Raw genomic sequence first — 20,803 nt, forward strand, 5'->3', positions numbered from 1 at the left:
CACCGTGGGCGGTGAAAAGCTTGGAGGTGTGTTAGATCAGTGGTTCTTAACCTTTGTTACTCGGATGCTTTTGAACTGCAACTTCCAGAAACCCCAGTCAGGACAGCTGGTAGTGAAGGCTTCTGGGAGTTGCAGTCCAAAACTCCTGAGTAACCCAAGGTTAAGAACCAGTGTGTTAGGTGTCCATAAGCTCACACTACCATACATTTAACTATGCTGGTAACCTGGTAGATAAATTCATACCAGTTTGAAATATGTAATCCTGTTGAGATCCCTGTTCTTTCAGCATCCTGGTGATGCTTTACAGAAGCCTCATCTTTAGAGGCTTTAGAAAAGCCTCACCTCTAAATTGTTAGAAAGCAAGGCATTAAACATCTGAATACTTACTCCCAGAATTCAATGACAGAGGAAGTAGAATTGGCTACATCTGTCCTGTTTGCCCAACTGGAAGTGTTGGAAATGTCCAGACAGTGTTCTGAAAAAGAGGGAATGTAGAGTTGAGAGATATCTTATCGAGGCCATCTAGCCTAATCCCTAGATCAATGGAAGCTCTGCAATGTTCTGCATTCCTGACAGATTTATTATTTATTTATTTATTGGACTTATATACCACCCCATAGTGCTACAAGCACTCTCCGGGCGGTTTACAATTTTTAATTATACAGGCTACACATTGCCCCCCCGGCAAGCTGAGTACTCATTTTAACGACCTCGGAAGGATGGAAGGCTGAGTCAACCTTGAGCCGTCTACCTGGGATTTGAACCCCAGGTCGTGAGCACAGTTTTAGCTTGCAGTACAGCATTTTAACCACTGTGGTCATCCGGCTGGAGCTTCAACACTTCTAGTGACAGAGAGCCAGGATTTATGGATCCAGCTGTTCCTCTTCCAAGGAAAATGGACTTATCCAAGTCTGATCAGAAGCTGCAAGAAAATTACTAGTGGCCATACCAGGGGCAGGGCAGATTCTGAGAACTATAGTTAAAAAAAAAACACACTACCTTTCCCAATTGCTTAGCCTGGCTGAGGCCCTCTTAGAATGTCTAACTTTTCTTCAACAGGATTCCTTGGAAGCCCAGAGTCCCAGGAGGATGTGGGAACTCCTCAGAATAATAGAATAATGAAGTTGGAAGGAGACTGTAAGGTCACTGGGTCCAAACCCCGCTTGAGGGAGGAAAACAAATCAAAGGATATCTGCCAGGTGGTTGTCCAAATTTTTCTTGAATGCCTCCAGTGTTGGAGTACTCACCATTTATTAAGTAATTGGTTCCACTGTGAAACTGTTCTAACAGTTAGGAATTTTTTCCTGATGTTCAACTGAAATCTAGCTTCCTGTAACTTGAGCCCATTGTTGCGTGTCCTGCACTTTGGGATGATTGAGAACAGATTCTAAACTCCTCTGGATGATAGCCTTTAAAGTATTTCAAAAATGCTATCATATCTCCCCCAAGTCATCTTTTCTCAGATGCACAATTCTTTCAGTCTTTCTTCATAGGGCTTGGTTTCTAGCCCCCTGATCATCCTTGTTGCCCTCCCCTGAGCTTGTTCCAATTTGTCAGGATCCCTCTGGAAGTGTGGTGTCCAGAACTGGATACAGTACTTGACAAGGGCTTTATGGATGAGGCGGTGCCTTTTCCTATGTCCCAGCAGAGATTTATCCAATTCAGGATATCATTAATGACAATGGTATTGAGAGCAGTAAAGTAAAGAAATTATATTGTAGCAGTAGTAATATAAACAGAATTGTCCTTTCTCCAGTCCTTTGGTCATACATGTTACAGCATTCAATGTCAGTCCACTTAACATATCATAAATCAAGAGTTCATAGTAATATTCTGCTCTGTAATTCAATCATGCAGAGTAACTCCTTCTTCTCTCCATTCGACCTCAAAACAGTGTTCTGAGGCTGTTAGCTTTAGTCCCCCCTTGTGGCCAATTAGAGATTAGCTTCTGTATGATTCTTCTCTAGCATTTTATTTCCACAGCTGTATTAAGTCTAAATGGTAGCTTGTTGCTAGCACAGCTGTAGTATTTGATCAAACTCTTTCTACAAACTTTCTTACAAACTTTGATCATCAACACCTACAGTACTCAGGTGAGGCCCAATCAAAGCTGAATAGTACCTCATGGGATTTGGAGACTATACTTCATGCAAAGGTAAAGGTTCCCCTTGACAATTTGTCCAGTCGTGTCCGACTCTAGGGCGCGGTGCTCATCCCCATTTCCAAGCTGTAGAGTCAGCGTTTGTCCAAAGACAATCTTCCGTGGTCACGTGGCCAGCGTGACTACACATGGAACACTGTTACCTTCCCACCGAGGTGGTACCTATTTACCTACTTGCATCTGCATGCTTTCGAACTGCTAGGTTGGCGGGAGCTGGGACAAGTGACGTGGGCTCACTCCATTGCGTGGATTCGATCTTACGACTGCAGGTCTTCTGACCTTGCAGCACAGAGGCTTCTACGGTTTAACCCGCAGCGCCACCACGTCCCCTATACTTCATGTACTGATAATTTTATTTTAGGGTTTTGAAGATTCTCCTGTCTTATAGATCCCAGCTCAGTTGAGAAAGATGTTTGGGAGTTTTGTCTGACTTTAAAATCAAAGGGACACTTCAAGTTTGCAAATTCTACAAGCAACTTCTGTATTTGTGCTGCTGCCGAGGACTTGGGTGTACAAATTGTAGTGTTTCGTTGTTGTTATAATGGTTCGTGTTTTCTGTTACATAAATGCAAATCAGAAGAGATTTATTTTGTGAAATCTGTTTGCAAGATTCATCAACAGTAAGCAAACAGCTCCATAGAATTTAAAAGTGTCAGGGGGGCCCCGAATACAGCAGGACAGGCTCTGAACATTTTAATGCAAAGGGGTGTGATGCATGTTCTCCTCTCAAGAGGAGTGTGTGAGAGAGAGTAAGAGCATTTAGTCCACTGTCCAAAAAATTCCTTAGCTGCTTCCACCTGTCATATGTGAAAAAGCTCACTAGAGAATAGGAACTCAAAGCAGAAACTTTGGATAGACAAATGTGTGATGTAAGGAAAAGGAATAGGGATCACAGCACTGATGCTTTCATTCCAGCCTGCGGAGAAGGGAGTGAAAGCAAGTGGCAGAAGAGGAAAGGCATTCAGGGGTCAAGGGAATCTCTGTTGGGTTGCCTTGCTTCTCCAAGGGCCTTGGATACCAAGCAAAATGAAAGAGAACAAAGGCTGACTAAACAAAGCCCCAGGTCATCGTTTCACTGCATGAGACTCCGGTCTCTTCATCCACCTGAGAGCAAGAGGTTGGCAGAAGACCTGGCCGGTGTTTGATCACGGTGTGAGAAGATCAATGGCACAGCACCCCTATCTACTCATTGCTGAGTTCAGGGGGCTGTGATCAGCTCTCAGAAAGATTGCCCATACCAGGCAGACACAGAAAAGCTTTGAAGAATTAGAGGAACTAGACTTTATTTCTGGGAACAGGGCTGTCTGGCTGAAGGGGAAAGCAGAAAGGAGGAATGTGTAATGAATATAACTCATCCCCTGCCTCCCTCAGAAGAACCCAAATATGCAAGATTTTGTTGTCTAAGGTACAAACAACCCCAAGATAGCACCCTCTACATGTAGATGTACAGCAGTGAACTGAATTGGCAGGTGACTTTTACTTTAAGAGCAGTGACAGCGCTGTACACCTGAGGGCACGAAAGCCAAATTATGGTGATGATGATGATGATGTGTCATCAAGTCAATTGTGACTTATGGCAACCCTTTCCAGGGTTTTCAAGCTTGAGAATATCCAGAAGTGGTTTACCATTCCCTTCTTCTTGGGGCATCCTAGGACTGTGCAGTTTGACCAAGACTTACACAAGCAGATACCACAAACAATAATTTGTTTGCCAACGGAGGTAAATGGCTAAGGAGATCAGGAAGAATGCTTGTGGGCTGTCAGTGCTCTTCCCAGCATCTTCTGCTTGAGGCGTTTGTCTCGTTTTGCTGAATAATGGGGCTAGCCCTGCCACTGGGGGGCTGTGATTAAAATGGTTGCAATCCCTTACAGCATTCTGATGACACAAGAGGTTTCCTTCCTAAGTAGAAGGATGATGTCATGGTTCCACTAATAGAAAACCCACACCCCACATATGTTATGTATGAACTAAACTGAGAAAAAAAGAGAAGTGACAGTGGCCATTTCCTCAAGGACAAAGGCTAAAACAGATGGACCAATTTACAACTGGAGGTGATAATGTTAATCCTTCCAGAGACACAACTTCAAAGCTGATGTGTGTGTGTATGCACACACACACACACACACACACACACACACACACACACACACACAAACATGCTATTTTGCAACTTCTGAAACTGTGCAATCTGTCAGAGGGTAATCACACATACTTTACTGCTTAAGATAACTCCAATTCTAGTTGAGAAGCTTCCCTTGCATCTGTTTTGGGCCATAGATACATATGTCACAAGCATTGGCTCTCCTGTGACCAAATCCAGCCCAAACATTAAACAGGGAAAAGAAGATATCAACCAGCAGATATAGGGTGACACACATAAACACGAATGTATCTGTATACAAATTTGAGGATATATTACACAGAATATAAAATATCTTCAGCCCAATCCTATAGAACAAAGTAAAAGAGAGCAATAGATTCATCTGTTGAGGAAGCCATTTTGACACCATTGTTACCATACCTGTATTCCAGGGATTCCCGCAGGTGGACCAAGGCAGGACAGCAGTGAAGGAGTTAAATAGATAAAATAGGGCCCAGGCCAAAATGATAATGTAGTAGATGTTTAGGTAAGATTCAATAACTTGTGAAGCATATCCAATTCCTGAGGAGAGAGAGAGAAAGACAGAAATTATGACAGTGGTCATTTCAAAAGGCTGACAGCTTCCCAGAGCAGGGACAGGTAATTTTGGTGGACTTCAGACTGAATTTTCACCTCAAGAATCCACCAGGCACCACACAAGGCCAAGAAATGGCCAAAATTTGCCATCTTGGAAATGGGGAGGAGGGGGACTGGAATCCAGGTGGAATTTGGGAGTGGGATCCCTCCAAGTTCCATAATGCGAAAACTCTTGCTCCTGAGTGGAAATAGGCTATTTTATATAAAGATTAATCAAGTTTTTTTTAAAGGGTGAGAGATTTCTGTCAGTGAACCTGGGATGACCTGCAAGACTGCATTAATCCAAGATTGTTTAATCTCTCCAAGAGTGCCTGATGGGAAAGGAACCTAAGTGGCCTTCCAGCTGTTGCTGGACTACATTTCCCTTAATTCCTCACCACTCTGCAATTGTCTGGGGCTGATGGGAACAATAACAACTGGAAGGGCACAGTTGGTTGTGTGGGAAGGGCTGGGCTTTTTCCAAGATTGGTGTGGCAACGACAGACATGTGAGTGGACGGGCTGGGTCATGGGGGGGGGGGGAGGAATGGGCCTCTGCGGCATCTGTGGTGCCATGATTTGTATCCCATATCCCCAGGAATATGAATATGAATAGCCCATCTCTAGTCTGGACACAAGTTTGTTCTTGGAAGCATCCTTGTAGAAACTGCTCCAAGTACAATATAAGCAGATGTTGGTATTTTGGGGGGAGGAGACTACAGTTCCCAGAATTCTCCAGCCAATATGAGCAGTAGTTCTGGGTATATGTTAGGGGCTGGCAAAGTGGGGCCCACTGGATAACAGCCAGGAGATCCTGGGAGTTGAAGTATAAAAAGTAGATATTTTTCTGGAACTCTCTGTCTTTCCCCACAATCCAGCGCATGTTAGCAATTTGGTCTCTAGTTCCTCTGCTCCTTTGGAATCCAGCTTGTACTTCTGGGAGTTCTTGGTCCACATACTGCTGAAGCCTACCTTGTAGGATTTTGAGCATAACCTTGCTAGCGTGTGAAATGAGTGCAATTGTACGGTAGTTGGAGCATTCTTTGGCACTGCCCTTCTTTGGGATTGGGATGTAGACTGATAGTTTCCAGTCCTCTGGCCACTGTTGAGTTTTCCAAACTTGCTGGCATATTGAATGTATTTATTAAAATAAGGTGCAACAAACATGTGTTAAATGAACAGGAAATGCAGCAAAGAAAGGATGTACATAGTGGAAAAAAAGATCAGTGCATTAAGGAGTGAAGGGTGGATTTGGAGATTGTTACTATGGGGTGAACTTAGATTTTTATTGTCTATTCAGAACTTAATGTCAGTCAATTAATCTGTCAATCAAGTAAGTGACAGGATTGGCCTAAAGATGTGTATTGTCTAGTGTTCTCAGTCTGTAGAAAAATCTGGGATCGGGGACCTTAACACTCTAAAGATAGCAAAAGATGAGTGTCTGCAAATATTCATGTGCATAATTTATTTTCCCATCAGCAGGAGTACAATGACCAGCTTCTTAAATAAGATGCTTAAATTGTCAGAAGATGCCTCAGATTGTCAATGGGGCCATCCAGACTGTCCAGAAATGCTTGTGCATAAAAAATACCTCCTTCCCATGCATAATGCATCTGGTACTATCTAGAGATGTTGACCAGCTTGATGGGAAAAATAACTCCAGAATGTAAGGTCAACAAATACTGAAGGTCAGTTTAGGGAATGAGCCTAAATTCTGGAGGTGGGGGCAGATGAAGGGCGGAAAAATAAGGGGAGCTTCCCTTGCTACAGTTATAGAGTGAGGTCCATAGTCAGAGATCAACAGTTCCTCTGAACAGAGCTTGGAAAACTTACTTTCTGCTTCATTGACTATGCAAAAGCCTTTGACTGTATGGACCACAGCAAACTATGGCAAGTCCTTAAAGAAATGGGAGTGCCTGACCACCTTATCTATCTCCTGAGAAATCTATATGTGGGACAGGAAGCAACAGTTAGAACTGGATATGGAACAATTGATTGGTTCAAAATTGGGAAAGGAGTATGACAAAGCTGCATATTGTCTCCCTGCTTATTTAACTTATATGCAGAATACATCATGCGGAAGGCAGGACTGGAGGAATCCCAAACCGGAATTAAGACTGCCGGAAGAAATATCAACAACCTCCGATATGCAGATGATACCACTTTGATGGCAGAAACTGAGGAGAAATTTAAGAACCTTGTAATGAGGGTGAAAGAGGAGAGTGCAAAAAAACAAAACAAAAAAAAAAACCGGTCTGAAACTCAACATCAAAAAAAACTAAGATCATGGCCACTGGTCCCATCACCTCCTGGGAAATAGAAGAGGAGGATATGGAGGCCGTGAGAGATTTTACTTTCTTGGGCTCCATGATCAGTGCAGATGGAGACAGCAGCCCTGAAATTAAAAGACGCCTGCTTCTTGGGAGGAAAGCAATGACAAACCTTGACAGCATCTTAAAAAGGAGAGATATCACCTTGCCAATAAAAGTCTGAATAGTCACAGCTATGATTTTTCCTGTAGTGGTGTATGGAAGTGAGAGCTGGACCATAAAGAAAGCTGACTGCCAAAGAATTGATGCTTTTGAATTGTGGTGCTGGAGGAGACTCTTGAGAGTCCCCTGGACTGCAAGGAGAACAAACCTATCTGTTCTGAAAGAAATCAACCCTGAGTACTCACTGGAAGGACAGATCCTGAAGCTGAGGCTCCAATACTTTGGCCATTTCATGAGAAGAGAAGACTCCTTGGAAAAGACCTTGATGTTGGGAAAGTGTGAAGGCAAGAGGAGAAGGGGACAACAGAGATGAGACGGTTGGACAGTGTCATCGAAGCAATCAATACAAATTTGACCAAACTCCAGGAGGCAGTGGAAGACAGGAGGGCCTGGCGTCCTCTGGTCCATGGGGTCATGAAGAGTCAGACACGACTAAATGACGATGACGACAATTTTAATAAAGGGCTTTCCAGGCCATTAACCACATGTTTTAAACAGGATGCTTAGCTTGGCTTCTTTTATTTTGAAGGGAAAACAGCTTCAATCCAAGATGTGCCACAAAATCCAGGTCATACCAATTTTCAAAGCTGAAAACATTCCCCTGCTTAGCTGCTTTGTTCCCAACGATGTTTGCTGGACATTTTCACAAATCAAGATCCACCATGAGAGTAGAGTTTTCACTACAAAACCAAAGCAAGGAAAACAATCCACATCAGGTGTTTCTTTTTTCCTCCAAAATAAAAATGGCCACGTACATTTGCTGAACTCCATAATCAGCCCACACAGTTTGGTTTTAAGAATGTTTATGACAGACAGAGGCCTTCTCAATGTCTGTTCCAGGATAAGCAAACTGGCTGTCTAAACACTGCTAAATTGCAACTCTGAGCATTCCTCACTATAGGTCATGATAAATTATACTCCAACAACATTTACAATGGTCGGAGCAGCCTGGGGACATGGACAGAGAGCTGAATCATCTGGGAGGAGAGGGTGGTAAGGAACAGCTGGTACAAGAGAAGGACACAGGTGGGGTGCAGTGGGCAGAGTTGACAATAAGAGGGGAAGAAGATGATGCCAAGGGGAAACATGGTCAGAGGCCTAGGAGGAACTACCCTGTTCTTCTGTGCCTTGGGGGAGATACAACTTTTCATGGGAAAGGATCCCCGGATGAGGGAGAGGGTGAGTTTTGCCCAGTGGAGAGAGTACGAGGCTGGTGCTCCCATCTTCTCACCTGAGCCATTTTGCCTGGGGGGATTCTGGGACTTATACTGTAGTCCAAATCCAAAACCTTTCCAAACTCCACACAGAGTGACAAAAAACAACATCCCAACCCTTTGCGTCAGACAGCAGTTCTGGAGAAGAGCTATCAGGTACAACCATCAAAAGGCAGATTCTCAAAGCAGTGAATCAAATATTGAAACTCCAGCCCCTCCAGTACAGGGTGTCAATATTCCAAGTTTTGGATTAAGTAAGTTACTGCTTAGCAACCAAGTGGCCTTCAGAAATCGGTTCAGGTCCCCTATTAGCTTTACTCTAGCTCTTTCATCACAATTAGCTCTACTCTGTGCTTCATAGCTTGTTCTTGATTGGTACGACCCTGGCCCTCACAGATCATTCCTCATTAGCCAGGGTGATGCAATTTCTTCCTTGGTTTCACCCTCCTGTTCTGAATATTTGCTCTGTCACTCTTGCTATACATGTCACCCTACAGTGGACTCTGTTCACCCATGTGCCCTGGTTTGACTCCAGATGTTTCTCTAGCATAATTTGCTTCTGAAGGCTCTATCTTTTGAGTGCTATCTGTAGAGCAATGGTCCCCAACCTTGGGCCTCCAGATGTTCTTGGACTTCAACTCCCAGAAATCCTGGCCAGCAGAGGTGGTGGTGAAGGTTTCTGGGAGTTGTAGTCCAAGAACATCTGGAGGCCCAAGGTTGGGGACCACTGCTGTAGAGGACCTGCCTCTGCCTCTGGCAAATTCTGGGATGACTCACACTCTTGACTTAGATTGCAGTTTGGAATGGGCCCCTCCTGGTTGGCAGCTGAACATGCCCTCTGGTTCAAAGAGACTTTAATCAAAAGGACACCAGGTGCTTGATGGAAAGTTACAAGCACCTGTGGCTTACAACCAACTTACCTTCAAAGATAGGGCAGATCTTTCTCCAGGCAGTGATCCCTCCTTGACTGGTATATTGCCCAAGGGCCGTCTCTAAGAGGAACACTGGAATCCCACAAGCAAAGAGGAAGATGAGATAGGGGATGAAGAAAGCACCTATAAAGCAAGAAAAGAAGGTTGGACTGCAGCAAATGTATCTGTTAAATCTTTTTTTTCAAAGAAAGGGAAATAACCACCCTTATATCAGGCTGGACTCAAATAACCACTCTAATCTTGGCTAGATGAACAATACTTCTTGTTTTTATTCAGCTTAAGACAGAAGGGCATCGTAGTTGTTGTGGCTTTGGATGCAGTCACTCTTAACAGTGGTGTCATACTGCATCCAAACTAGCCCCTAAGTACTTACTAACTTAGATGAGGCATCCGTCAGTCTCCAGAGACTATGGTAACATGCTCTGAACAGAGGTCTTCGAACAGCGTCTAGTGTGGCTGAGAAGGCCAATTCGAGAGTGACCATCCCTTCCACACTGAAGACAAATACAATCTGCCCCCTGTCCAGCTCCCTGATTTTGCTCCTTTCGGGACTGCCTCTTTGCCTCGGCCTGCTGGACAAGGGTCTCTTCAAATTGGGAGAGGTCATGATGCACCACCTGCCTCCGGGTTGAACGCTCAGATGTCAAGGTTTCCCATCTGTTGAGGTCCATTCCTAAGGCCTTCAGATCCTGCTTGCAGATATCCTTGTATCACAGCTGTGGTCTCCCTCAGGGGCGATTACCCTGCACTAATTCTCCATACAAAAAATCATTTGGAATCCAACCATCAGCCATTCTCACGACATGCTCAAGCCAGCATAGACATCGCTGTTTCATGTACAGTGGTGCCTCGCATAGCTATTGCTTCGTTTTACGATGAAATCGCTTTGCGATGCATTTTTTGTGATGTTCCCTATGGGGGAATTTCGCTTTGCGATTATCGGTTCCATGTTTCGGGCACCGATCATCGCAAAGCAATGATTTTTTAACAGCTGATCGGCAGTTTCAAAATGGCCTCCGGGTAAACAAAATGGGACGGATTCCTCACTTAAGAGGCACCAGAAATGACTGCGCTATGGAGGATCTTCACAGAACGGTGAGTTTTAAGCCCATAGGAATGCATTAATCGCGTTTTAATGCGTTTCTATGGGCTTTTTAATACCGCATAGCAACGTTTTCGTTCTGCAGCGATTTTTGTGGAACAAATTAATGTCACTATGCGAGGCACCACTGTACATGTTTCAGCATGTATACATGCTAAAAATTCCAGCTCATTCTAGGACTAATCTATTTGGAACTTTGTCCTGCTAGGTGATACTAAAAATGTGTCGGAGGCAATGCATATGGAACATGTTCAGCTTCCTCTCCTGCCATGCACAAAGGGTCCAGGACTCACTGCAGTACAGGAGTGTGCTCAGGACGCAGGCTCTGTAGACCTGGATCTTGGTATATGCCGTCAGCTTCTTATTGAGCCATACTCTCTTTGTGAGTCTAGAGAACATGGTCGCTGCTTTGCCAATGTGTTTATCCAGCTTGACATCAAGGGAGAGAGTGTCAGAGATCGATGAGCCAAGGTACACAAAGTCATGAACAACCTCCAATTCTTGTGTGGAGATGGTAATCGACAGAGGTGAGCCCTGGCCCATGACTGATTGTTAATCCTAAATCTTGGCAGGCCTTGCTAAAACAATTCATGAGTTGTTGGAGATCTTCAGCAGAGTGTGCAACAACAGCTGTATTATCGGTGAAGAGGAAATCCCGCATGCATTTCAGTTGGACTTTGGTCTTTGCTCTCAATCTAGAGAGATTAAAGAGCTTTCCATCTGATCTAGCCCGGAGAGAGACACCTTCTGTTGCAGTTCCAAAGGCGTGCTTCAGCATGACAGCAAAAAAGATCCTGAACAGGGTCCACGCGAGGACACAACCCTGTTTTGCTCCACTTTGGATGTCAAAGGGATCTGATGTTGAGCCATCAAAAACTACAGTGTCCTTCATTTCCTTATGAAAGGACCTGATGATGTTAAGGAGTCGAGGTGAACATCCAATCTTGGGAAATATTTTTAAAAGGCCGTCCCTGATAACCAAATCAAAGGCTGTAAGATCTATGAAGTCCACTCAGAGTGGCTGTCATTACTCCCTACATTTCTCCTGCAACTATCTGAGGAAAATACCATGTCAATGGTGGATCTATTAGCTCGAAATCCACACTGTGATAATTAGTACATTACTAAATAACTGAACGTTACAGAAACCACAGGATATTAACAGGGCCAGCCCTACCATGAGGCAGAGTGATGCATTCACCTCAGCCAGCAGATGTTGAGAGTCAGTAGCAAAGTGTAAAAAGTTGTGTGCCATACAGCCTATCCTGCCCCCACCAGGCAAGCCTGCTGCCTTCAGAAGCAGCAGAAGACACAATCCTACCACCAGTCAGATTCAGCAGCTAATAGGGATGAATGGGGTTGCCTGCTTTCTTTTTGCCCCAGACAGCCAAATGTCTCAGACTGGCCCTTCCTATTGGAGTCATTTCAAAAGCAGAGCAATCAAGAGCTGTGAAATAGAAAATTCCTTTTCTGGTCTGTTTCTGCTCTACCCCAAACCACTCCCCAGCTGCCTTGTGCCTCCTGATAGATTTGCCCAACTCAAACACATTTTTAGAAACCCTCAGTCAAAATCCTGTTAGTTACTAATTCATCTAAGCATAAGGCAAATAATCTACGATTTAGAAGAAGTAGCTGTGTTAGTCCGTGCCAACATGTCAGGCAAAAACAAAACAAAAATAAAAAAGACAAAAACGTTGTGGCACCTTAAAGTAGTTAGTCTTTAAGGAGCCACAACATTTTTGCCTTCTTTATTGTCTTGTTTTTGCCTGACAGTGTATGACTTGTAGTCAACTCGCCTCAAGAAATCACCACAGACATTATCTGCTGCATAATGTTTATGGCAATTTCTTATGCTGAGGCAATTCTTCCCCCAAAATAATCTTGTTTACATTAAGGACGTTGGCCAATTAGTAACAGATGTAATCTGGGGAAAGAAATGAAACAGCTTCCTCTTCGCATTGCTCATCTCTTGATTGTTCCATTCCCCATCCCCACTATCATTTCTCTAAAATTAGCACTGGAGCTTTCAAAGGCCCACTTCTTCTTTTTCTTCATCTTTCTAGTAAGAGTTACTTTCAGATTGGGGACTCTGTAAGGTTAGAAATCAAATGGCCACTCCACCTTGAGAGCTCAAATTTAATTTAGACGATTTCCAGTGGTCCTTCCACAAGGTGGCTGCAGCGTAAAGGAATTTGATAGTTCACGCAGCACAAGCCACTTCAAAGAGGTACCAATACATCTAGGTAAACACCATTGGATTAAAGAACCCCCAAAATATCCGCCCTGATTTTTTTTACTTTCACTATACACATATTTAAAAAGCAAATTGTGCTCCTTATGGACCACCCCATAATGCTTAAAGCGTTCTCTGGGCAGTTTGCAATGTTTTTTTTAAATTATGCACTCTACACATTTGCCCCGTCCCCCCTGAATGAGCTGGGTACTCATTTTATCTTAAACATATACAGTAAGTACATATGACTTATCCGGACAGAACATTTGCTCCTATAAAAGTACATGTTTTGTCACTGGTTGTTTCAGTATCGTCCCTGCCACCTCAACAACATAACAACTGACTTAGTTACAAAAAGTTACAAAATCCATTTAGCCTTTTGTCCCCGAGCTTTGCTCCAGGAGTGGAGTTTAGCGCTACGGTGCCTCCAATGTTTCAAAGGAATTCATTTCCACATTGTTACTTCTCCTGATTAAAATCTTTAAATTAGCGATCTATTTTAAATGGGATCGGGGGGGGGAACAGTACCAGAGAAAAAGCTACAGCAGAACTCTGGATTTCAAAGTAGAATTTCAAAGATCTCACACTGAAAAGAATCTTTTGGAAACATGGCTTAAAAAATTTACTCTAGATGAGAATTTCAGCATTCTCCCTCAAGATGAACAAGGAACTGCAGCAAACCAGAGTGAATCTTTTGCTCTATTTGAAAGAGTCTGCACATTGCTGTTACTGGACAAATACTCATTTTTGAACCCATGGGCCCAGATAGCACACATCCAGGAATTCTCGAAAACCCAAGCAAGAAACTGATCTTTATAAAATCTAAAACGTAGAACCACCAGAGCACAGGCTGCTGTCCTCTGAAGATGCCGGCCACAGAGACTGGTGAAACGTTAGGAAGAACAACCTTCAGAACACGGCCAAAGAGCCCAAAAAACCCAGAACAACCAGCCTTCGCGAATATATGTAGAACCACAACTGGTCATCTTTATGGAAGATAGACGCCTAGTAGCCAACAGTAATATTTAAAAGAATAGACCATTATGAGAAAAATCTCCTGAACAGTCATTAAAAAGGTCTTTTTTTTAAAGCTGATGACTAATAACAATCAGGAAAGAGAACAAGTGAACTATTCTCACTGTAAAAGTTTTGTAATATGTGAGAATAAGTAATAATTATGTGTGTCAAGTCAATTCCAACTTATGACCACCCTTTCCAGGGTTTTCTGAGGACATGAGAAAAGGCAACCAAAGGGCCTCAGAGCATCTTTTCTACGATAGTAGTTTATAGAATTTAGACACTTCGTTTAGAGAAAAAAAGGCAAGGAAAAGAGGATACCATAGCAGTTTATACTATTATGGAGAGCTTGGAGAAGTTATTGTTTGGACTACAACTCCCAGAATCCTTAGATGACTGTTGCTGGCAATGGGAAAAAAGCCCTAGAGGGCAGAAATCAGTATGCAGATTCTGGGATCTGTAGTTTATTCGCAATAGTAGGATGATGCTCTGGATCTCAGAACATATGCCTTCCACTGATTTAGGGACGGCTCCAGTTTGCCATTACCATATTTTTCGCTCTATAAGACGCACTTTCTCCCCCCAAAAGTGGGGGGGAAGTCTGTGCATCTTATGGAGCGAAGGTGGCGATTTTGCCTCCACTGGAACCGTGGTGGGAGCCTCCAAAGGGTCCGAGTGAGCCTTCCAGGACCCTTGCGGGGCTCCCCCCACCCCCACAGGGCCAGTGGGGGCAAAATCGCCAGCTTCCAGGACCTTTTCTGAGCCTTTCAAGCCTCACAAAAGGTCCTGGAAGCTGGCGATTTCACCCGTGCTGGCCCCTGGGGTGGGGTGGAGGGGAGGGTCGCAACGGTCTGAGGGAGCCTTCCAGGACCTTGTGACGCTCCCCCATCCCCTCACGGGACCAGCGCGGGTGAAATCGCCACCTTCTGGGACTCTTCTGAAGCTTCCCAAGCCTCAAAAGAGTCTCAGAAGGTGGCGATTTCACCCGCGCTGGCCCCGTGGGGGGGTCAGGGTGAGTCTCTAAAGGGTCCTGGAACACACCCTAGGACCCTTTGGAGGCTCACCCTGCCCCCCCCCCCGAGCTAGAGGGGGCGAAATCGCCACCTTCTGGGACCCTTTTGAGGCTTGGGAAGCTTCAGAATAGTCCCAGAAGCTTGCGATTTCGCCCCCTCTGACCCCGGGGGGGGGCAGGGTGAGTCTCTAAAGGGTCCTGGAACACACCCTAGGACCTTTTGGAGGCTCACTCTGTCCCCCCCGCCGGGCCAGAGGGGGCAAAATCACCACCTTCTGGGACTCTTTTGAGGCTTGGGAAGCTTGAGAAGAGTCCCTGAAGGTGGCAATTTCGCCCACTCTGGCCTCCGGGCGGGGGCTGGCTGAACCTCCAAAGGGTCCTAGGGTGTGTTCCATAATACGGACCTCTCCATAAGGCTCACCAAATTTTTAGGGGAAGAAAATGGATTATTTTTTCCTGTTTTCTTCTCCTAAAAATTTGGTGCGTCTTATGGAGAGGTGCATCTTATGGAGCAAAAAATATGGTATATTCATTCTTCTTAAATTTCCCGGAGAGTAGCTAGTCCATACAAGTTAAATAACACAGGATGAAGATGGGCACAAAGCACTTCATGCCAAGTCATCCTAAGTCGCTGGTGGAGCACCACAGGTGCTGCGCAATCTCTGCCCCCACTCACCTTGCCAGCACCCACAATCACCAGCCAGTATGCGTTGCTTGCTCCCTCTCCATTGTGCAATCTTCCAGTTCTGGAAGGAGCACAAACTTCCCTTCTCTTCCTCCTCCAGCAGCTGGCCACTCACAGACAGCACTGCAAGAATCCCTGCTCAGCTCCATGTCTGAGTGGGCAGCTGCTGGAGGAGGCAAAGGAGAGATGGCCATGCTTCATGCCCATCTCTAACACAGGGTTAAGTTCAACTGTTCCACCAACTAAAATGGATGCACTGAATCAACTGCAGAGTAGTGTGTCAACACTTTCATAAATCCCACTGACTATGCAGGTCTACTCAAAAGTGGGACTACCAACTGGATTTAGGCCAACGATTATTGTAGCCTCCTGAAAATAAACACTTTTTGTTTAAGAGAAACTGTCCCACATTGCAGTTCAGTTCTTCATATGCTTTCCAGGTCTGATGCTGCCCACCAGCACTGTTTCATTAACAGCTTTTCAGCTGACTTAGCTCTAGTTTCTGCTCTCTGCTGCAGACCACAGATATTAGCAGGCAGCAATGTTTCCCTTGAAAATTGGCAAATAAATTAAATTCTCTATTTTTTTTTTAATTCCCCAGGCACTTTAAAAGCATACCCTTCCCCCTGGCATTGTGGAGAATGCATGTTAGCTCTAGCCAAATGAAGCAGCTGTGGAGAAGAGGAGATTAAAAGTCTACCTGAGGGAAGACTCACAGAATATGGATTTTCCTACTCTACTTACAGATCATTCGGGAAAAGAATTATATGGATTTTTCATTCTTCTGGGTCCTTAACTACATGTATTCCTCCATGTGAGCCATTTCTAAACAATTCAATTCCTGAAAAGACAAGCAGTAGCCTGGAGCAGCTATCTCTCTCTCAGGACAATCAACAACAATTTGTTGGACCACAGACATGTGTTATGCTTTTATGCTCCATCCCCTTTTCTTCCATACTTCACTTGGATATTTTCAGAATTTCTTATAGCCAAACTGGGTAAAATATGGTGTAAGTTTTGACTACAAACTAGCATTGCAAGCAATGGTTTCATCCTGGCTTGTAGATACAGTTCCTGATCCAGCTGTAACAAACAACTATGGTTCAATAAAGTTTAGAAGAACTAAAAAGCAAGAAAGAGGGGAAAGAAGGAACATGGCAGAACAAGACTGTTCTTGGTCCACTAAGCCAGCCATTCTCAATCTTTTTTTTTTTTTTTTTTTTGCCACAGCCATAAACACAAAGGGAAAGAAATATAGGCTGATTCAGGAATGTATAAGTCATATAACAAACCTTATAAGGTGAGGAATGGAGAACTGTTCCAGTCTGCAGTCCCCTTGAAATGTGTTATGACCCTCTAGGGGGCCACATGGCCCCTGTTGGGAATATCTGCACGAAGCCATGTTTTATCTGACTCAGTACAATTAACACATGAATGGGGTGGTGGGTGCACCTTGTGCCTGAATTTGGGGTGAGTTGTGGGAAACTTCTGCTTGAAAGTTGTAGCTGCATTCTGTTCCAGTGACATGCAAACACTCCTGGCAGGAAGTGGCAGCTGCCAGCAGGCGGGGCAACCCCTTATTCTGCCCTTTCGCTTAGAGGTAGAGCATAACTAGTATCCTATCTGTTCCTCTCGTAACATACTATGTAATCATGCTAAGTAAATAAAAGAGCTCTCAGGGCGTTGCCAGTAGGCTCCGCTGGCTCAGACTTTTGCAGTTGACTCCTTTGTTCTCTCTCTAAGGCAATTAGCCTTCCTTTGTTCCGTGATCACCCACAGTGAGCCACCCCACTGTTTGGTTCATAAGCCTTAGCACTGGTAATCTTAAGTATTAACTAGACCACCAAGTCAAGAGGAATATGAAATCTCTGGACATTTCAGAGAGTTTTATAATATTTAATAATAACCTTTGAATTGCAGAGCTGGAAGGGACCCTATGGATCATGAAGTCCACCCCCTGTCAAGGAGGCACAGAGGGGATCTGGCTAAGCCACTGAGCTATCCAGCAGGACTCCAGGACTCTAACACAGTTTGGGAGATATACATGGTTTTCCCCCCATCAAGGATCTGAACCCCACATTGCACAATCTGCTTCTCACAGCTTTTCAACATAATGTATAAAGCAAAACTTAATCTTATTGTCTATTTCAAAATCTTTGAAATCCCCCTCCCTTTTTTTAGTCACACAACTCTTTTCAGGAAATATAGCTGTTCATAATGATCACATTCAGTTTATGAAGAGATACTGATTTTTGCCCTCTAGGGCTTTCTTTCCATTGCCAGCAACAGTCATTCTGACCCACGGGATTCATTCTCATGACAGATAATTAATTACTCGGCCTCAACAAGGGGTGTTTCCCTCTGGTTTGAGTGCCAAGGAGATTCCAACCAAGCCAGCACATATGAGTCAGATTTTATAATTTCCTCAGAATAGATTTAACTAGGGTTGATGGGAACTTGGGGCCAAATAATGTAACAGCTTAAATAACTAGGCCTTGGAAAAGTTACTTTTCTTAGCAATTTCCAGAATACTCCGGACAATGTGGCCAACAATCACTTTGGGTCTGAGGACCAATTTTCTCCCTGTAGTTCACCAAGAGCCATTTTCAGCCCCCAGCCACGCTGCTGAATTAATTGCAAAGATTGTGGAAAGTAATTTTTCCTTATTTCATATATATTTTAAAAAATCTGCCCACAACATACTGGTCTTCCCCTCACCTTGTGTCCCTCCCTCTGCTTCCTGTTAAAATAACATTTCCAGCAGACTATCTAGATCTTTATTAGACTGTGGGAGCTGACCAAGACTGTTGAAAATAAGATATTTCAGAGCTCAGTAATTCACAGATTGCCCTAAGCCAGAAGCAACTTGATGGCATGTAACACTAATTAGACTCTGGAGAAGGTCTGCATATCACTCACAGCTTGCTTTTCCATAAAAAATAAAAGGGGATTAGTTTTTGTCACTGTGATCACAATGAATACAGTGACAGGAAAAGAAGACCTCCTAGTGCAATGGTTCCCAATGTTGGGTCCCCAGATTTAGTTCTTGGACTAAAACTCCCAAAAGCCTTCACTACTAGCTGTGCTGGCCAGGATTTCTGGGAGCTATAGTCCAAGAACATCTGGGTACCCAAGACTGGGTTAGGGATGGAGAGAGAACGTTAAGTTCATGTAATGCATGCTGTCAGTCCCTACCCTGGGCTGTGCAAATATGTACGTAGTTGTTATTCATCTGTTGACAGGAATTTATGAAGAGTTTCCTCAGTGAAAATATCATTTTTGCTACTGAGACAATGTGATTCCTTACCAGTCAATGACCTTCTACAATGAGAATGTATATGGAATGTAGATGCAGAAATCGGATGACAGTGAAGCCCCTGCATTTGCCATCATGACTGACATTTTCACCAAGCTTAGGAATGCTATTTTTGTGAATTACAATTCCCAGAATTCCCCAGCCACCACACTAATAGGAGGATTCTGGGAAATTAAGTCCAATTTTTTTTAAATGAAGCCTTTTCTTTTTCTCTTCCTCTCTTCCCAAACACACACATACACTATGTACACACACATGTATGCCTTTTGAATTTGTTGTTGTTTAGTCGTTAAGTTGTGTCCAACTCTTTGTGACCCCATGGACCAGAGCATGCCAGGCCTTCCTGTCTTCCACTGCCTCCTGGAGTTGGTCGCTTCGGTGACATTGTCCAACCATCTCATCCTCTGTCGTCCCCTTCTCCTCTTGCCTTCATACTTTCCCAACATCATGGTCTTTTCCAGGGAGTCTTCTCATCTCAGGAGATGGCCAAAGTATTGGAGCCTCAGCTTCAGGATCTGTCCTTCCACTGAGCACTCAGGGTTGATTTCCTTCAAAATGGATATGTTTGTCCTCTTTGCAGTCCAGGGGACTCTCAAGAGTCTCCTCCAGCACCAGTAGATGTTTTCTGGAACTCTCTGGCTTTCACCATAATCCAGTACATGTTAGCAATTTGGTCTCTAGTTCCTCTGCCCCTTCGAAATCCAGGTTGTACTTCTGGGAGTACAAGCCTACCTTGTTGAAGCTTACCTTGTAGGATTTTGAGCATAACCTTGCTAGAGTGTGAAATAAGTGCAATTGTACAGTAGTTGGAGCATTCTTTAGCACTGCCCTTCTTTGGGATTGGGATATAGACTGATCTTTTCCAACCCTCTGGCCACTGCTGAGTTTTCCAAACTTGCTGGCATATTGAGTGTAGCACCTTAACAGTGTCATCTTTTAAGATTTTAAATAGTTCAACTGGCATGCCATCACCTCCACTGGTCTTATTGGTAGCCATGCTTTCTAAGGCCCACTTGACTTCACTCTCCAGGATGTCTGGCTCAATGTCAGCAACCACACTATCTGAATTGTCCGGGACATCCAGATCTTTCTGGTATAATTCTTCTGTGTATTCTTGCCATTTCTTCTTGATGTCTTCTGCTTCTGAGAGGTCCCTACCATTTTTGTCCTTTATCATGTCCATCTTTGCACAAAATGTTCCTTTAATATCTCCTATTTTCTTGAACAGATCTCTGGTTTTTCCCTTTCTATTATTTTCCTCTATATCTTTGCACTGTTCATTTAAGAAGGCCCTCTTTGGGGTGGTTTTTCTTGCTGCCTCCTGTACAGTGTTACGAGCCTCCATCCATAGTTCTTCAGGCACTATGTCCACCAAATCTAGTTCCTTAAATCTGTTCTTCACTTCCACTGTGTATTCATAAGGGATCTGGTTTAGATTATACCTGACTAGCCTAGTGGTTTTTCCTACTTTCTTCAGTTTGAGCTTGAATTTTGCTATACAAAGCTGATGATCAGAGCCACAATCAGCTCCAGGTCTTGCTTTTGCTGACTGTATAGAGTTTCTCCATCTTTGGTTGAAGAGAATATAATCAATCTGATTTTGGTATTGCCCATCTGGTGATGTCCATGTGTAGAGTCGCCTCTTGTGTTGTTGGAAGAGTGTTTGTGATGACCAGCTTGTTCTCTTGATAAAACTTTATTAGTCTTTGCCCTGCTTCGTTTTGAACTCCAAGGCCAAACTTCCCTGTTGTTCCTTTTATCTCTACTTCCTACTTTAGCATTCCAGTCCCCTATAATGAGAAGAACATTTTTCTTTGGTGTCAGTTCTAGAAGGTCTTGTGAGTCTTCACAGAAACGGTCAATTTCAGCCTCTTCAGCATCGGTGGTTGGTGCATAAACTTGGATTACTGTGATGTTGAAAGG

The 20,803-nt window shown here is 43.9% G+C and overlaps 1 protein-coding gene across 2 annotated transcripts in view; it reads right to left on the bottom strand.

The window, feature by feature from the left end:
• The window catches only part of SLC6A12 (solute carrier family 6 member 12), a 78,204-nt gene that overhangs the window by 35,651 nt on the left and 21,750 nt on the right, over positions 1-20,803 (bottom strand). For both annotated transcript variants that reach the window (XM_020789051.3, XM_072999876.2), the window contains exons 3-5: positions 9,504-9,638; positions 4,684-4,824; positions 388-475 (exon numbers count right to left, since the gene is read on the bottom strand). In XM_020789051.3, coding sequence (XP_020644710.3) covers positions 388-475; positions 4,684-4,824; positions 9,504-9,638 — 364 coding nt within the window. The remainder of the gene's footprint in view (positions 1-387; positions 476-4,683; positions 4,825-9,503; positions 9,639-20,803) is intronic.

This window comes from Pogona vitticeps, chromosome 5, assembly GCF_051106095.1.
Source record: "Pogona vitticeps strain Pit_001003342236 chromosome 5, PviZW2.1, whole genome shotgun sequence".
Lineage (NCBI taxonomy): Eukaryota > Metazoa > Chordata > Lepidosauria > Squamata > Agamidae > Pogona > Pogona vitticeps.